General features: G+C 38.2%; 1 protein-coding gene across 2 annotated transcripts in view; it reads right to left on the reverse strand.

Moving 5' to 3' along the window:
- The window catches only part of cUnh8orf34 (chromosome Un C8orf34 homolog), an 85,914-nt gene that overhangs the window by 50,832 nt on the left and 20,503 nt on the right, over positions 1-14,579 (reverse strand). For both annotated transcript variants that reach the window (XM_079601457.1, XM_079601456.1), the window contains exon 7: positions 4,255-4,421. In XM_079601457.1, coding sequence (XP_079457583.1) covers positions 4,255-4,421 — 167 coding nt within the window. The remainder of the gene's footprint in view (positions 1-4,254; positions 4,422-14,579) is intronic.

Below are 14,579 nucleotides of genomic sequence, written 5' to 3' on the forward strand. Positions count from 1 at the left end.
TGACTAGTGGTTTAACCTCAATTTTATTATTTTATTTTTTAACTGGTTCATGGAAACTAACTGTCTCAAAGAACCAGTTTGCAGAAAAAAATCAGACTTCCCCTCACTAATTTACTTAAAGCGTACTAGTAGTATATATATACTCTGAACAAAGCCAGGCATCTAACTGCATGGGTGTCAGTTTCTGCTAATGGGTTTCTATCAGGCACTTAAGAGAGCATTCTTATTGGCAAGTGCAAATGGTAAGTTTCAGAGAGCTCTACATGTTCTCTCGGTCAAAGCAGTCAACCTAAACTTAATAGTGTGAGTTTTAATGAGCAATCACTAATAGTCAGAGAAATTACTCAACAGAAAAAGGTTGTTGAAATATCACTAAAGTATTCCCATCCCAAACTCCCAGCAGCACACCCTCTCTGCTGTTGCCTCAGAGCACACAAAATCTCATTATCTCCCAGCATCCTTTGCAGGAGAAAGCCTCAGTGCAGCAGATCAGCTCACCAGGTCGCTGCTAACAGACACACACAACCAAGGGCACACCGAGTCCCACACAAACAAAATCAGCTCCTCAGACAGGTCTGTGTGCATGGACAGAAGGCAACTCTTTACCCTCAAATAAGGAACAAGAGGAACACAACCGACACTAAAAAGCTTCTTCAGTACCACTTTCAGGAATAAACGATGACGGGTGAAATGTTTATTTAAGGGGATAGTTCACTTCTTCTGTGGACACACAATATGAGATGCTATACAACATGTCTAGTCGCATAGAAAGAGAGGATAGTGACCAGGGGCTGTCGAGAAACCATACAATAGCTTTGAAAGACACCAAAAAATTAAAGGGGATCTATTATGCAAAATTCACTTTTACGTGGTGTTTGGTGCCATGGTGCCATGTTTATGTCCTTGCTAGAGCAGCTAGTGAAACGCTACGTGATAAACAATATAAATGTTCTGTCGTTGGCTGTATCAATCAAAACAGACGCTAGACGAACATGTTTGACCGTTGAGCTCGCGTTTTGCGTCTTTACAGCACCTCGCGCATGAAACGACGTTCTAGAAGAGTGGTCAAGTTAAAAGAACATATATATAATATATATATATATTATATTATATATATTTATTTTTATTTTTTATAAGCAATTTTGATCAACTTTATATTATAAGCTATTTTTATTCACTTTTTGAGTGCTTTTTTGACCCACTTAAGTAGAACTTAATGTAATTAATATGTAATTTAATTTCATAGTTACTTGAGCATTTATTATAAAATATACTTTAATGACATTACTATTGAAACTTGTATATCATGTATTTAAATATAGTTGTACCATGACAAGCATAATGATTTAAAATGTACTTTAAAGTAAAACTTTTAATTTGACATTATTAAAAAGTGCACTATTTAAAAGTGTATTAGGAAACATAATCGTGAAAGTTTACACTTAAGTGGCCTTTTATTTAATTCATATTATGTTATCCACAAGTACAGTTTTTAATATACTTTTAAGATTTGGCAAATACTAAAAGTGCACATTCAATACATTTATGTGCATTTATTTGTTCCCCCTCAAGGGTATCCCTTTAAAAGTTTCTTTAAGCAACCAGAAATGTTCTGCTTTCTAAAAACTGAGACATTTCATATAGTTTCAAAATGACAGATTTTTAGTTTCACAAAACAGCATTTTGTGTGGGAGGTGCTGGGTTACGTTTCACACCCATGCAGGGATCAACCTGCTAATACCACAGAGCTAAACTGCTAAAAAGCACTGGTACCTGAGGGGAGGTCTGGCACCAGCACAGAAACAAGGTCTTAGGATGTCACGCTCATGTAATCATTCATGCAGAAAGGATAAATCATAGTTATTCATAGGGATTCATAACAATCACAATCTGTTGACAAAAGTATAATACAAACCACAATATTTGTCCTTGTTTTTCTAAGTATAATTTCATGAATAAGTTGCTGCCTGCTTCCATTCTGTAAATAGTGCTTTATAGACACATTTAAGGTATACTGTGTTATATATTGTATATAAATACAATCACGCCGTCCTTGCGCCGTTACAATAAGTCCAACAGAGGAGGGAGGGTGGGGGGCTCTGGAGGAGGACGCAGAACTGGCAGATGGGACAAGCCAGGGCAAAAGAGAAGCCATTGAGGAGATGACGGAGCAGAAACCAGGGCGGAGAAAATGGCGGGAGGAGCCAGGAAGGAGTCATGAGCAGGGAAAGCAAGTTTAGGGCCCAGAGCACAGCCAGGACGAAGGCCCACGGTGGAGTCAAGGGAGGAAAGAGCCATGATGGAGACTTGGCACGCAAAACCAGGGGGATGACAGACTGAGACGGAACTGATGGAGGTGGAACAGCCGATGAGACCGGACGGCACTGTTGGTCCTTTTGGACTGAGGCGGAGCCAGAGGGGTGGATGGACGAAACACAGCTGGAGACCCTGAAGTCTGTAGCACAGGCAAAGCGATGACTGACCAAGGCGGAGCTGGAGGGATGAGGGAGGTCAGATGGTCCTAGGTGGAGCCAACTGGTCGGTGGGCCAAGGTGGAGTTATGGACTCTGTGGCCCGAGGTGAAGACGGGATCCGCTCACCAAGGTGTAGCCAAAAGAGGAGGAGCAGAGGGACTGAAGGGAGCCAGTGGAGGTGGGGATGAAGGACTGGCTGTCTATGGTAGAGCAGGTGGGAGACGGAGGCTGGGTGGGATCATTGGAGCCAATACAATAATTGGTGGGATTATTGTACCGTTAGTGGCTGTATTAAAGTGAACGAACACGGAGTGGCAAAACAAACAGACTTTACTACAGATCCTTAGAACTCTCAGGGAATATAACCAAACAACCACATAATACAAATACGACAACAAACAAAGAACTAACCGAATTTATCAGGGTTTAAATACACAGGAAGGGCTAATGAACTAAAACTGAAACAATCAGAAACCTAGAAACAGAAATTAGAACTCGGGCAAACAAAAACAAGGAAACCCAAACTAAACAGAAACTGAACATAACATAATTTATGTTTTTTTATATATTTATATTTAGTTGAGATGTATTTTATTTCAGTTTTAGTAATTTTAGTACTATAGTTTTTATTTCAGATTTATTTAAATGACAAAAAAAATTGTTTAGCTAACAATAACAATACTGATACTTAGTATAATAGAATATAGTACAGTAGAATAATGCAGATTTATCAACAACATCAATTTATGTGAGTACACAGCTAAATCTTTTGCACTATTTTATTTTTCTCAACAACTTTTACTGTATAACACCTTGTCTTTAAAGGTGCAGTAGGACATCTGGGAAAATGCTAACTTTAGCCTGATAGCAGTAAAAGCGCACGTCCCCCCTCCCTGCAAATCGCAGTCCAAAGCTACGCCTCCTGAAACCATGAATGCGCACAGCCAAGAAGACCGAAGACAACGTTAATGCAATTCATCGTGTCATTCACCGGTGAGAAAACTTTACAGTTCAGTTAGTAACAGTACTACAATACCAAACGTAAACAAATTCTTAAAAACAGAATTAGATGCAGCAAGTTTTCAGTTTTAGCTAGCAAAACTTGTCAGTGTGTACCGGTAATAACATTTCTTGCATGACAGGGTTTCCACGATGAGAATCTGCTTAGCTCCGATGAAGGGAACACATGCTATAGGACCATCCGGACCGAACACAACGATTGAATGAACATTTTAAGGTCCTACGCCTTCCACAGACGACATATATTTATAAAAATACATTTATACCACTTAACAGAGTGATTGCTATCAGGATATGAGGAGACTTTCAACCAGCATAACAAAAAATGTTTTTGAAGAGAATCACCTACGGCACCTTTAAGTGTTATCTTTGCCATACTACTAATTCAATACAGATTCACAAATGTCTCTAAAAAACATTAATTTTACAGCTAAAATATTAAATTGGACTACATGTGAGCCCTCCCTTCATGAAAGTATGAGATCTTGTTAGTAACAGTGCAGATATGAGAAGATACTCTTGATGATACTGAATGTGCTTCTGCAATCAAAAGGCATTAAGGACACAATTTACACTGCAAATGAAGCTTCAAAATCAGTGGTGATATGGGCCACAAACACGTAACTCTGTTTGGGTATGCGACGTGATATATGACTTTGTAGATTATGTGGTTATGATTATGTGGTCATGAGGAGGAATAAGTGAGAAACAAGCAAGCATGATATTTTGATGTCTCTGCGAGTGTGTATTTTCTCATTACCTAGCAGCTCCATGGCATCATCCTCATCGTCCATCTCGTCTTCAGTGACTGAGGGGGCCGAGTCAGGTATGGAGTCGAACGAGTCCTGAGACAACATGGCTGCCAGAAGTTTCTTGTGATTCTGTTGCTGCTGTTTTAGTCCTTTACCCTTAGTCTCCATTTTCAAGCTGCAGACAAAGAGAAAGAGAAGAAACTTCTCTGAGTATAGTTTTTAGCATCTAGAACAGTGGTTCTCAACCCGACTAGGGGGCCTCAGCAAACTCCAATGGTGCGTTTCAAAGCGCACCACGTCTCCAAGCCAATATAGTGGGGTCTAACTCCGCTTCCCCCAGTTTTAGCATGGATTTAGGTTATAACTGGTGAGGCCGAGCCATTTCTCCGACATGGGCAAAAGACTATAGTGCAAAAAAACGGTCTGTGATAGCTTCTACCAAATGTGGAATTACCAAACTGACATCATGGCCATTGTCAGGGAGAAGAGCAGAACATAGCTTACATGTCAATGAGAATCCAGTTGCTATAGAACCATGGGCCATGATTCCTTCAATAACAGAAACCAAAAGGATAGATCCAAAAGGTTAGTGTCAGCAAGAACGCTCAAATGTATATTTAAACTTCACAACTGGTGTATGAATTGGACCAAGGAGCACAGTGTATCACAAAATCAACACAGAAATAATAAAGTTAGCGGGAGACCGCCAACCTATCAGCGTAGTAAACACTAGCCACCGGATAGCACCGGGAAGCACAAGAAGAGGTACAGACATGACTTAAAATCAACAAATGTCAGCAAATGAATCCAATCCAATTATATTAATGTTGCCAGGGGAGAAAGCAAAAGAGACTGAAGGCTGACCTAATGTGGCTATTATCCTTGAGGATCAGCCTACGTCACTACAAGACTTTGTTGGTATATTATCTCGACTCATCTATCTGGCACTGAGATAATCTACTACTGCTTGAGTACCACCTCTGGCAGTCAGGTGGAATGAAACAGGACTATTGTGGACAATGGATTAAAAGGTTGAGAACCACTAAACTAGAACACATAGTTGTCAAGGTTATGCATATATGCAACTAATAAGACTGTAGAGAGTGAGCATAATATTATTAGAAACAATGCACAGCCAGATTCGAACATGCATTTCCCAACCAAGCACTATGACTAGTCCACAGTTCTGACCTGTAGATGCATCTCTTTTTTGTTGTTGCTTTTTAATAATATTTTAAGAGAATTTCAAAAAATGCTAGTAAAGATTATGTAATACTCCACTTATGTCATGTTGACTTACTATTAAGACTTCAGCTAGGGCATGCTGTATCTTTCAAGAGCAACATCATCCTTCTCAACAAACATCAAGAGATAATATCCTTCCACATTAAACTATATAAGAGAGAAGAGAAACTGACTTAAGATCAGCTCAAATCAGCAGGCTGCTCTGTCAAAAAGTTCTCAGCCATATCAACGACAGACTTCAAAGTCATTATCTTCCAGTCACACACAATCTTTCTTCCACAATTAAGTTTCACATGAAATATTAGCTATATATACTGTACACTCTTAAAAATGAAGGTTCTTTATAGGAGTCAAAATCTGCTAAGGAGTAATTAAATGTAACAAATCATGTCAAATGAAATAATATTTTATTGGAAAATTAAACATTATCACATTTTTTTAAACAATCTTTTAAATAACTGAGAACATAGTGATCTATGTTAGTGATCAAACTACATTTTATAAAAAAGTCAAGTTCCCGAATCAATGCTTATGAGAGTCAGTTATTAGGTACGTTATCGTCTCTGACATCTTCTCATTGCATGTTGAAGCCACCATGTTAAACCTCCTTTCGGAAAGCGATGACATAGTCAAAATATCCGGTACCGTGGGTTTTCCAGGAAATGCGTGCACTTGTTGGACCTCTGCTTCTCGTAAATACTACCATAATTGTGCACGTTATTTTTTGACAGACATCGTTGTTGTGATATTAAAAAATCTAGTTAATTATTATTTACTTCTTAGCCGGCAAGTATTCAGTTAAGTGATTGATGCCCAATGAGTGTGTTATATGTCAATGTTTTTGGTTCTAATATTCCAAACAACAGCAAGCCTACGTTTTTGACAGACGTGATAATGTGCATAAGGGCTAAACTATATTTGATTTTTGGGTTGGGACGTTCTAAATATTTTTTGCGTTGCTCATTATACTCATTTTACGGAATGTTACGGATGTTTGTTTTGTGGCTTGAATTATTTGTTACTCAGAGACTGACAGGTTTGGCATGTCAAAAATGTTATATTCATATTTAAGAGTGGTTTTGATGCACAAAGTTGTTTTTATTGTGCCTTATAACTAAACAAACTTTTATTTAAACCTGTTGATATAAGTGACACTTTTTAAAACTTGTTCCATTATTACGGACTCACATAGACATTTCCATTAACATTCATGAAAACATTCAACATTCCTTAAAGAAGAAAAACGTAATTTAGATTTCTAAAATGTTTGATAATGTTAGTTTTATCTATCACAAATCTTTAACATGTTAAAAATAGGCAAGAAATAGGGTTCAGTTCGGGGTCAAAAAAAATACCAGGTCAATTATTCCATTTTGAGCGAACTGATGAAGAAATAAATTGAATGAATAATGAACATATGGTTGTCACTTGTCACATGTCGATACTGGCAAAATTATTGCCATGTCTCACTGATAAAGAGTGACAAAAATAGTCTGCAAGGGTTTAATTTGATTGTTATCAAATTGGAATGACATTATTCACAGATAATCGAAAGGTTAAGGTGCTGTTTTAATATCCTGAGCTGAACATTACTATGCTAATGGCTATGCTAATACTGCACTGCACATCCCTCTACTATGGATCATTTAGACCCTTTTTCCCCCTAACTGAGCGTCACTCAGCCAATTCTCAGCTCTCCTGTAGTGTACTACAGCATCAGCAATGCTGAGACACATATCCCAGTGCTCATAAAAATGCATACGAACACCAATTTCACTGTATGAAACACAGCAAGAAACAGAGTACAGATACTGTTTTCATTATCACTCTATTCTGCACTTGCATCTTAATACTTTTCAACTTTTTGTTCTTTTTCACATAGAGAACATCACTATAGACTGAACACATAATATGCATGTGCATGATGTCCTTATTTTCAGAGATTTGCTTTTTTGTTGTTTACACGTAGACCGTTTTCAAAAACTTTTTCAGGCATCCAGAACGCCGTTGTCATGTAAATGAATGGACAAAAAAATGCATAAAAAGTTTTATGTTTTTAGTTGAGAACGGTGTCGTGTAAACAGCCCCTAAGAGTTCTCTGAGTATTTTGTCATCTTTGTCTTCTGTTATTTAAAGGGGTCATGAACTGGCTTTAAAAAAAAAATTATATTGTTGTCTGAGGTCAATTTATGATGTTAGCTTGGTTTTTACATTCAAAAACATCAAAATGAATCAGTAATAGGCTATTTTCTACCCTGATTTTGAGCCGCTTTGAGGTTTTTATGGGCACCAGATTGCTGCACTTAAATCCTGTTTATTTTGGTATCTTTTGCTATTTTGTGAACAAGCTTTCATTTGTAAGCTTACCAATTTATTTCAATATAAAGTATGATTAGAGGTTTTTCATTCCCCCAAGGAATTTACATAAACTCACTAAACTTTTCAATTCCCCAGAGACACTTTAAATTCACTCACAAAACTTTTGCCTTCTCTTTAAAGTATTGCATTCCCCCGAGAAACTTTATATCCTCTCACAAAATATTTGTGTCTCTCGCAGACTTTTCTTTGCCTTCCCAGTGAAAATTTACATTCACTCACAAAACTTTTGCGTTCTCTCACAGAAGTTTTGTGTTCTGCCGAGAAACTAGATTTCAATGCTTTTGTGAGTGGACGCAAAGACTTTCTTGGAATACAATACGTCTGCAAGCAAACACAAAAGCATTGAAGTATAATTTTTCCTCCAATTTCCCTTTTTTTTTTCATCACCATGATCCCTTTTTATTCCCACGTTTACATTAGATTATAAATAGATTTTAATCTCAGACTTTTGGACCCCATTGTAATACATTCAAATAAAGTGAACAAACGATCACAGTATGAGGTAGACAAACACTTTGAAAAGAAATATGCTATTCATTCTGTGGGCAGAGAGCTGTATGAATCAATCACTCCATTAAAACTCTATGGCACTATATTAATTGTTTCATGCATGGAAGAGAGAAAAAATTAAATAATTTTCACAATAACATTCAGAACACAATATCTCAGACTAACATACAGTACAGGACCCTGGCAGTGTTTCAAATAAATACAAATGCTAATGTTACTGTAGTGACAACTCTAGCTCAGCTTAGTTTAATTACACAAAGGTGGAATTAGTGGCCTAATTAATCATGTCATTTCGCTTAATAAGGGTCTTGTTCTAGTGAAGGGGAATGTGGTAAACAGAGTGCAGTGAAGCACGGCTAACAAATAATGATTTAGGAAAAAGCTGCAAAAATGGAAACATTCAATTGACTAATTTCGGCTCCTGTCATGCAGAAGAGCTTGTCTCTCAGGCCTTACCAGCATTCAAATCACTACACTGTTTCAAAAAATGAATCTGAGGCTGGCTACTAAAATAAAATGCAACATATTGCTTCAGATGAACGCATTCATTGAAACTATGTATGTAAGACAGTCTATAGCCTTGCGTGGGTTGGTATGGCTATAGCCTTGTTAGACAGAACTAAAGTTGTACTGCTGCCGCGTTCCTGTGGGATGAGAAACTCTCCACAGCGTCCACCTGGCAGAACAGACTGTATCCACAGAAGCATTCACTGCTCCAAAAAAGAAAAACATACCACAAAACCAAAACTAAGAATGAAGTAATATGGAACAACTGTTCCATATGATGTAAATAGCTTAAAATTACACCGACCACAGGGGCCGCGAGGAGTCAACTGGCTGTAAATGTGCAGGCCATTTAATAGGAATGGGAGGAAAAACGGATGATGATCTGGAAAGGTTCATCAACTAAAAAAACTCACTGCATATAGGTCAGTATAAAGAGGGTGGCGTATGTCATGCGTGGCTGCTGACAGAAACCTCAGGCCTCAAAATACACACAGCAAATCTGTTTTAAGTACGAATGATTTGAGAAGTGTTATGTAATTAGTCGGATGTGTGGTTAGCGCAGATTCACTGATCGCAGGTCAGCTGGTGGTTTCGTAGATGTAGCTTTTACAGATGGCAGTGTGACACACAATGCTCATTAGTAGTGAACTCTCTGCCTCCTCTCCTGTATTTACATATATATAATGGCTACCAGCATTATTTACATCAGAAAATATTACAAAGACAGCAAAATCTCAGTTTCCTAAACTTATTTCATGTAATCACTGTTAATACCTTTCCTCCAACAAGGCCTAGAGCAGGCTACCCTACAAATAATGAATAAATGAATGAATACATAACATACATACATATAAGAGGTCTCATTAGACTTCCGCATTGTCCGTCATTTTGGTTGAATAGATCTACTACACTCCTGCTGCTGCTGAGCAAGTACAGAGACTTTCTATTGCCAATACATTCACAGACATTGTTGTGCGCATGTAAGACGTGCTGCTGTTGCACATGTAACATACATGAATTAACCCCGTAGCAGATCTATACAGGTGGAGCTGGGGAAGTTGGAGGGTTTCTGAAAGCATGCTGCAGTAACAACAAACAATGCCAAGTATTGGGAATGTTTGAGCAGCAAGCTCATTGGCCGCTGATTCTACAGCAACCAATCAGCTGTGCTAAGTAGATAACGACATGATTGCTACCAATCAGCCTGCACCATTCATAGTTTCATGCCAGAACTATGTAACTACAGCTACACTCTCAATGTAATCTGTCAAATTGACAGACAGTTTTCAGTCACTGCTAAAAAAATATCTGTCAATGACGGGAAATGTTTGTTACGCGACCTCTGATATTCATACAGTACATAAATAAATGCATGCATCTTTCACTCTTTCATACATGAAAATTACAGAGACCCTATTCTAAATGTACAATATCAAAATCCTCTCAAATTTGAAAATGGGGATTTCTGGAACAGGTAAAATGCAGATAGAACCTTATAATTCCAAGGTGACAAGTTTTTTTTTTTTTTTTTTTTTTTGAGCCAGTCAGCTGAGCTGCAAAAGCCGTATGACTAATCATTCTGGAGCCGCTGCAAATAAGGTCATAATAATGATAAATGTCTGACGCCACCACAAGAACAGTCCCGGGATCGACCAGCCCTTAATCACATTAGGGACATTAGGGTCGTGAAAGTCAGACGCTCTCAGCTGAGTATACTGTACATCTGAGCATGTCTTCGCCTGGAACCCTGCAGTGAGAGTGGGTTGATGGGGATGTTTATGAATGTAAGGAAAGAAGAGATACGTGCAGCGTAGGAGTTCGAAGGAAACGGAAGGGGGGGGGGGGGGGGGGGGGGGAAAGAGACAGAACGAGGGGATTATGCTTTATAATATATGTGTGTGTAAAGGAAATGATAGCGGAGTCCCACACTGGGGCATTATCATCTCCAAAAATCAGTCAAAATAACCCTTTCCAGCATCCACCTCTGTCTCCACCTGATTTCCCAGCAGCCTCGACACTCTCCCAGACGTCTCTGTCTGCAGCGCCTGAAGACTGACAGCTTCCTCAGAAGGAGAGCTTCGCTGTTCGAGGGTGAGGTTATGAAGGAAAAACAGCATTTTGTTCCAGAAGTGGGAAAGCAGCGGTCATTATACAGAGCAGCTGCCGTTTTCTTCCTCTATGTCAAATTACAGAACAGGTGTTGAAAACAGCCATGCTGTGTTTCAGTACGTGTGCAGGGGCTATTGGGACGATTTGTATCCCCTACATATGGGGTTTTAGACTTGCAGATTCATGTCTTGAATGACATCGCAAAATTTGAACCAGGGCTTTACATTTCATTAATGCAATCCAAAACTGCAATGACATACGTATAAGCAACCAGTCAGTAACTACACTGACTTAAGTCTCACAATTAAATATTAGCTTATGTGATCGATTCACTAAAAATAACAGGTTGAGAAGAGTCATTCGTTCAGAAATCGGACTACACTGTTTGCACTCTCTGGGCGCTCTATCACACACTCGGCGCAATGCAGCGCCAGGCGCGACTCAAGTGTGTTTTGCTAGTTTCAGCCCGCCCGATCTTTTTCACGTCCAGCACCACATTGTTTAAATAGCATTTGCTATGCATATGCATTTGCATTTGCGCCCATCTGTTCACCCATGGGCGTGCTGGTCTGAAAACGAAGTGTGTTCAAGCGCATTGTTGACGCGTTGCTATTTTGAGGCAACTCCAACAAAGTTGGGAAAATTGACCAACAAAAACCTGGTCTAAAGTCAATGGAGCAGTATTTTTTTTGTTATTTAAAGGCCGCATTAGTAATATGCGCCTATAGCAGCAGCACACAAACATGCCAAATATTAAAAATAAAAGGATTACAATGTAAAAGATTATTATTGTGTAAATAAAGGTGGTGGAATCCAGCTTGTCCCGTAGATGGTCTGCTAATGCGCTTCAACCTCGCGCACAAGCAGATCTGTTTCCTCGCTAGAAATGTCTTTCCGCTTGCAAATTCCACCATGTAGCAATCCGCCATGGCACGAACGCAACTGGCTTTTAAACACTATACTGGTTGTGCTACATCAGGGGTGCCCAATCCTGCTCCTGGCGATCGACTGTCCTGCACAGTTCATCTCCAACCCTAATCTCCTTCACTAAAACTGGCTCATAAGAGACATTTGCGAATCAAAGTACACTAGTCATATACAGTATTTATTTTTCGTTCATTAAAAAAAAGGGGGGGGGGGGACTGGATCACATCACGAGTCATTTGATTGGGAGTCGAACAACACTGCTTGTGCTGTATGCTTTTTTTGTTAATTTGTTTAGTCACTAAAATGAACCAACTCATAAGAGTCATTCATTCAGGTGTCAGGCTACACTGATTGAGCTGTATGTCTCTGATTCAATAAAAACAACAAGTTCATAAGAGTCATTTGTTCGGGAATCAGACTACACTTATGTAGAATGCCTTTGATTAACTTAAAATGGACCATTTTATAAGAGTCGTTTGTTCTGTAATTACTACTATGGTAGTGTTGCGGCGCCTCTTTAAAAATAATACTTTTTATTTTTTAACATCAACTTAGTACTCCAAGACTATTTATTGAAACTATTGAAAGTACACTAATGTTCAAAAGTTTGGGGTCAGTAAGATTTTTAAAGAAATTAATACTTTTATTCAAGGATGCATTAAATTGATCAAAAGTTACAGTTATATATAAAGCACAAAGTATTATGTCTGCATCAGCAAGAACCGTTAAAGTTAATGTTATTCAATTAATTTCCTAAAATGTCACACTAATAAAAGTCAGTATCATATGCCACATCGTCATGGCTTCATTAGTTCACTTAATAACTATATTCAGTAAAAATCAATTCACTGCTCAATCTTTTGTTATGAAAGCTAAAAGTATCTAGCATCAACTGCAATGAACTGCTGTACCTTCAAATGTCTAAATATCTGTTATAAACAGTAGGAGAACAATGTTAGAGGAGAAAGTGTTTACTCTTGTAATGATTCATTCACATTGATGAGGCTAAGGCTAGAGATCACAGCAGCCCATTGCCTTGGTTCTCTGTAATGAAAGTCTCTGGCAGCGCTTGTCCAGCTATATGCACTGGGGACGCCTGCGATATCGACCAGAGGCTCCATAATTTACTGTAATCAAGTGAGAGAATATTTTAATGGAATGAAGTCTTTTCTGTCATCCGGCTTCTGAATATGATTTATTATTTAATATCTGATCCTTTCTAATTAGCTGCATTCTCTGCGGCCAGCCTCTGCCCTCCACTCAAACACTAGCCAATTAAAATCACCCTGGTAACATCTTTAAAGGGTCGAGGAGCTGCAACTGCTGTTTTAAAGATATAGCTGTGCAGTGCGAACACATTTAAAGAATATCTCCCCTCGAGGGATTTATGTGGGGTTACCGGAGGCTATACGCCGTCTTTTGATTAGAAAACCTGACAAAAGCTTTATGGAGATATTTAGAGAAAATACATTATGAAGTACGACATATGCTTTATTAAACTGTGGCTCACGTTATTATGACACTTTTTTATGTAAATAAACTAACTTATCTTCTAGAACAAATAAGAATGTGATGGGATGTCTTTACATCAACTTGGAAAGAAGTAAAATGCAGAGAGACACACTCATTGGTCATAATCATAAGGTCACCCAAAAATGAAAAACACTAATTTCATCATTTACTCACCCTTATGTCGTTCTAAACCTGTAAATCTTTAATTTATCTTCGAAACACAAATTAAGATATTTGAATGAAATCTGAGAGATTTCTGTCCCTCCATTGACAGTCTACGCCACTACAGTATCATAAAGAGATCATACAACTAATCCATATGAATTGAGTGGTTAAGTCCAAAAAAAAATTCTGAAGAGTTTGGATCGGTTTATATGATGAACAGATTGAATTTAGGCTTTTAATCACACATAAACATTGATCAGCGAACAAACAGAAGCTCATTCGTACTTGCTTGATGCGCGAGAATAAACCTAATTGGTTCTTGCTGAAGCTCAAACATGCTGCGTAACACAAGAATAAACCTCATTGGTTCTTGCTGAAGCTCAAACGTGCTGCGTAACACAACAATAAACCTCATTGGTTCTTGCTGAAGCTCAAACATGCTGCTTAACACAAGAATAAACCTCATTGGTTCTTGCACGTCAAGCAAGCATGATTGAGCTTCTGTTTACTACAACTGATGTGTGCATTGATGAATGTTTATATGTGGAAAAAGCCTAAATTAATTCTGTTCATCATATAAAGCGATCGCGTCCATTCAGAAAACTTGGACTAAACCGTACAATTCATACGAATTCGCTTTACGATCTCTTTATAACATTTTTGAAGCGTAAAAGTGGTAGTTGCATAGACTGTCAATGGAGGGACAAAAATCGAATAAAAAAAATCTTCATTTGTGTTTCAAGGGGAACAAAAGTCTTACGGGTTTGGAACAACATGAGGGTGAGTCAAGAATGACTGAATTAAAATTTTTGGGTGAACCAACCCTTTAAATTCAATGACACTGGATGGGGACCAAGGGCTGTCAAGCTCCAAAAGGACAAAAACCCACCATAAAGTATCAGAAAAATTATCCAATATAGTAGCTTAAACAAACTTTTAGTTGTTATTCACTCCAAATCTTGCTTTTAAAACTAGATCC

The sequence above is a fragment of the Phoxinus phoxinus genome, assembly GCF_949152265.1.
Source record: "Phoxinus phoxinus genome assembly, chromosome: 24".
NCBI classification, from domain to species: Eukaryota; Metazoa; Chordata; class Actinopteri; order Cypriniformes; family Leuciscidae; genus Phoxinus; species Phoxinus phoxinus.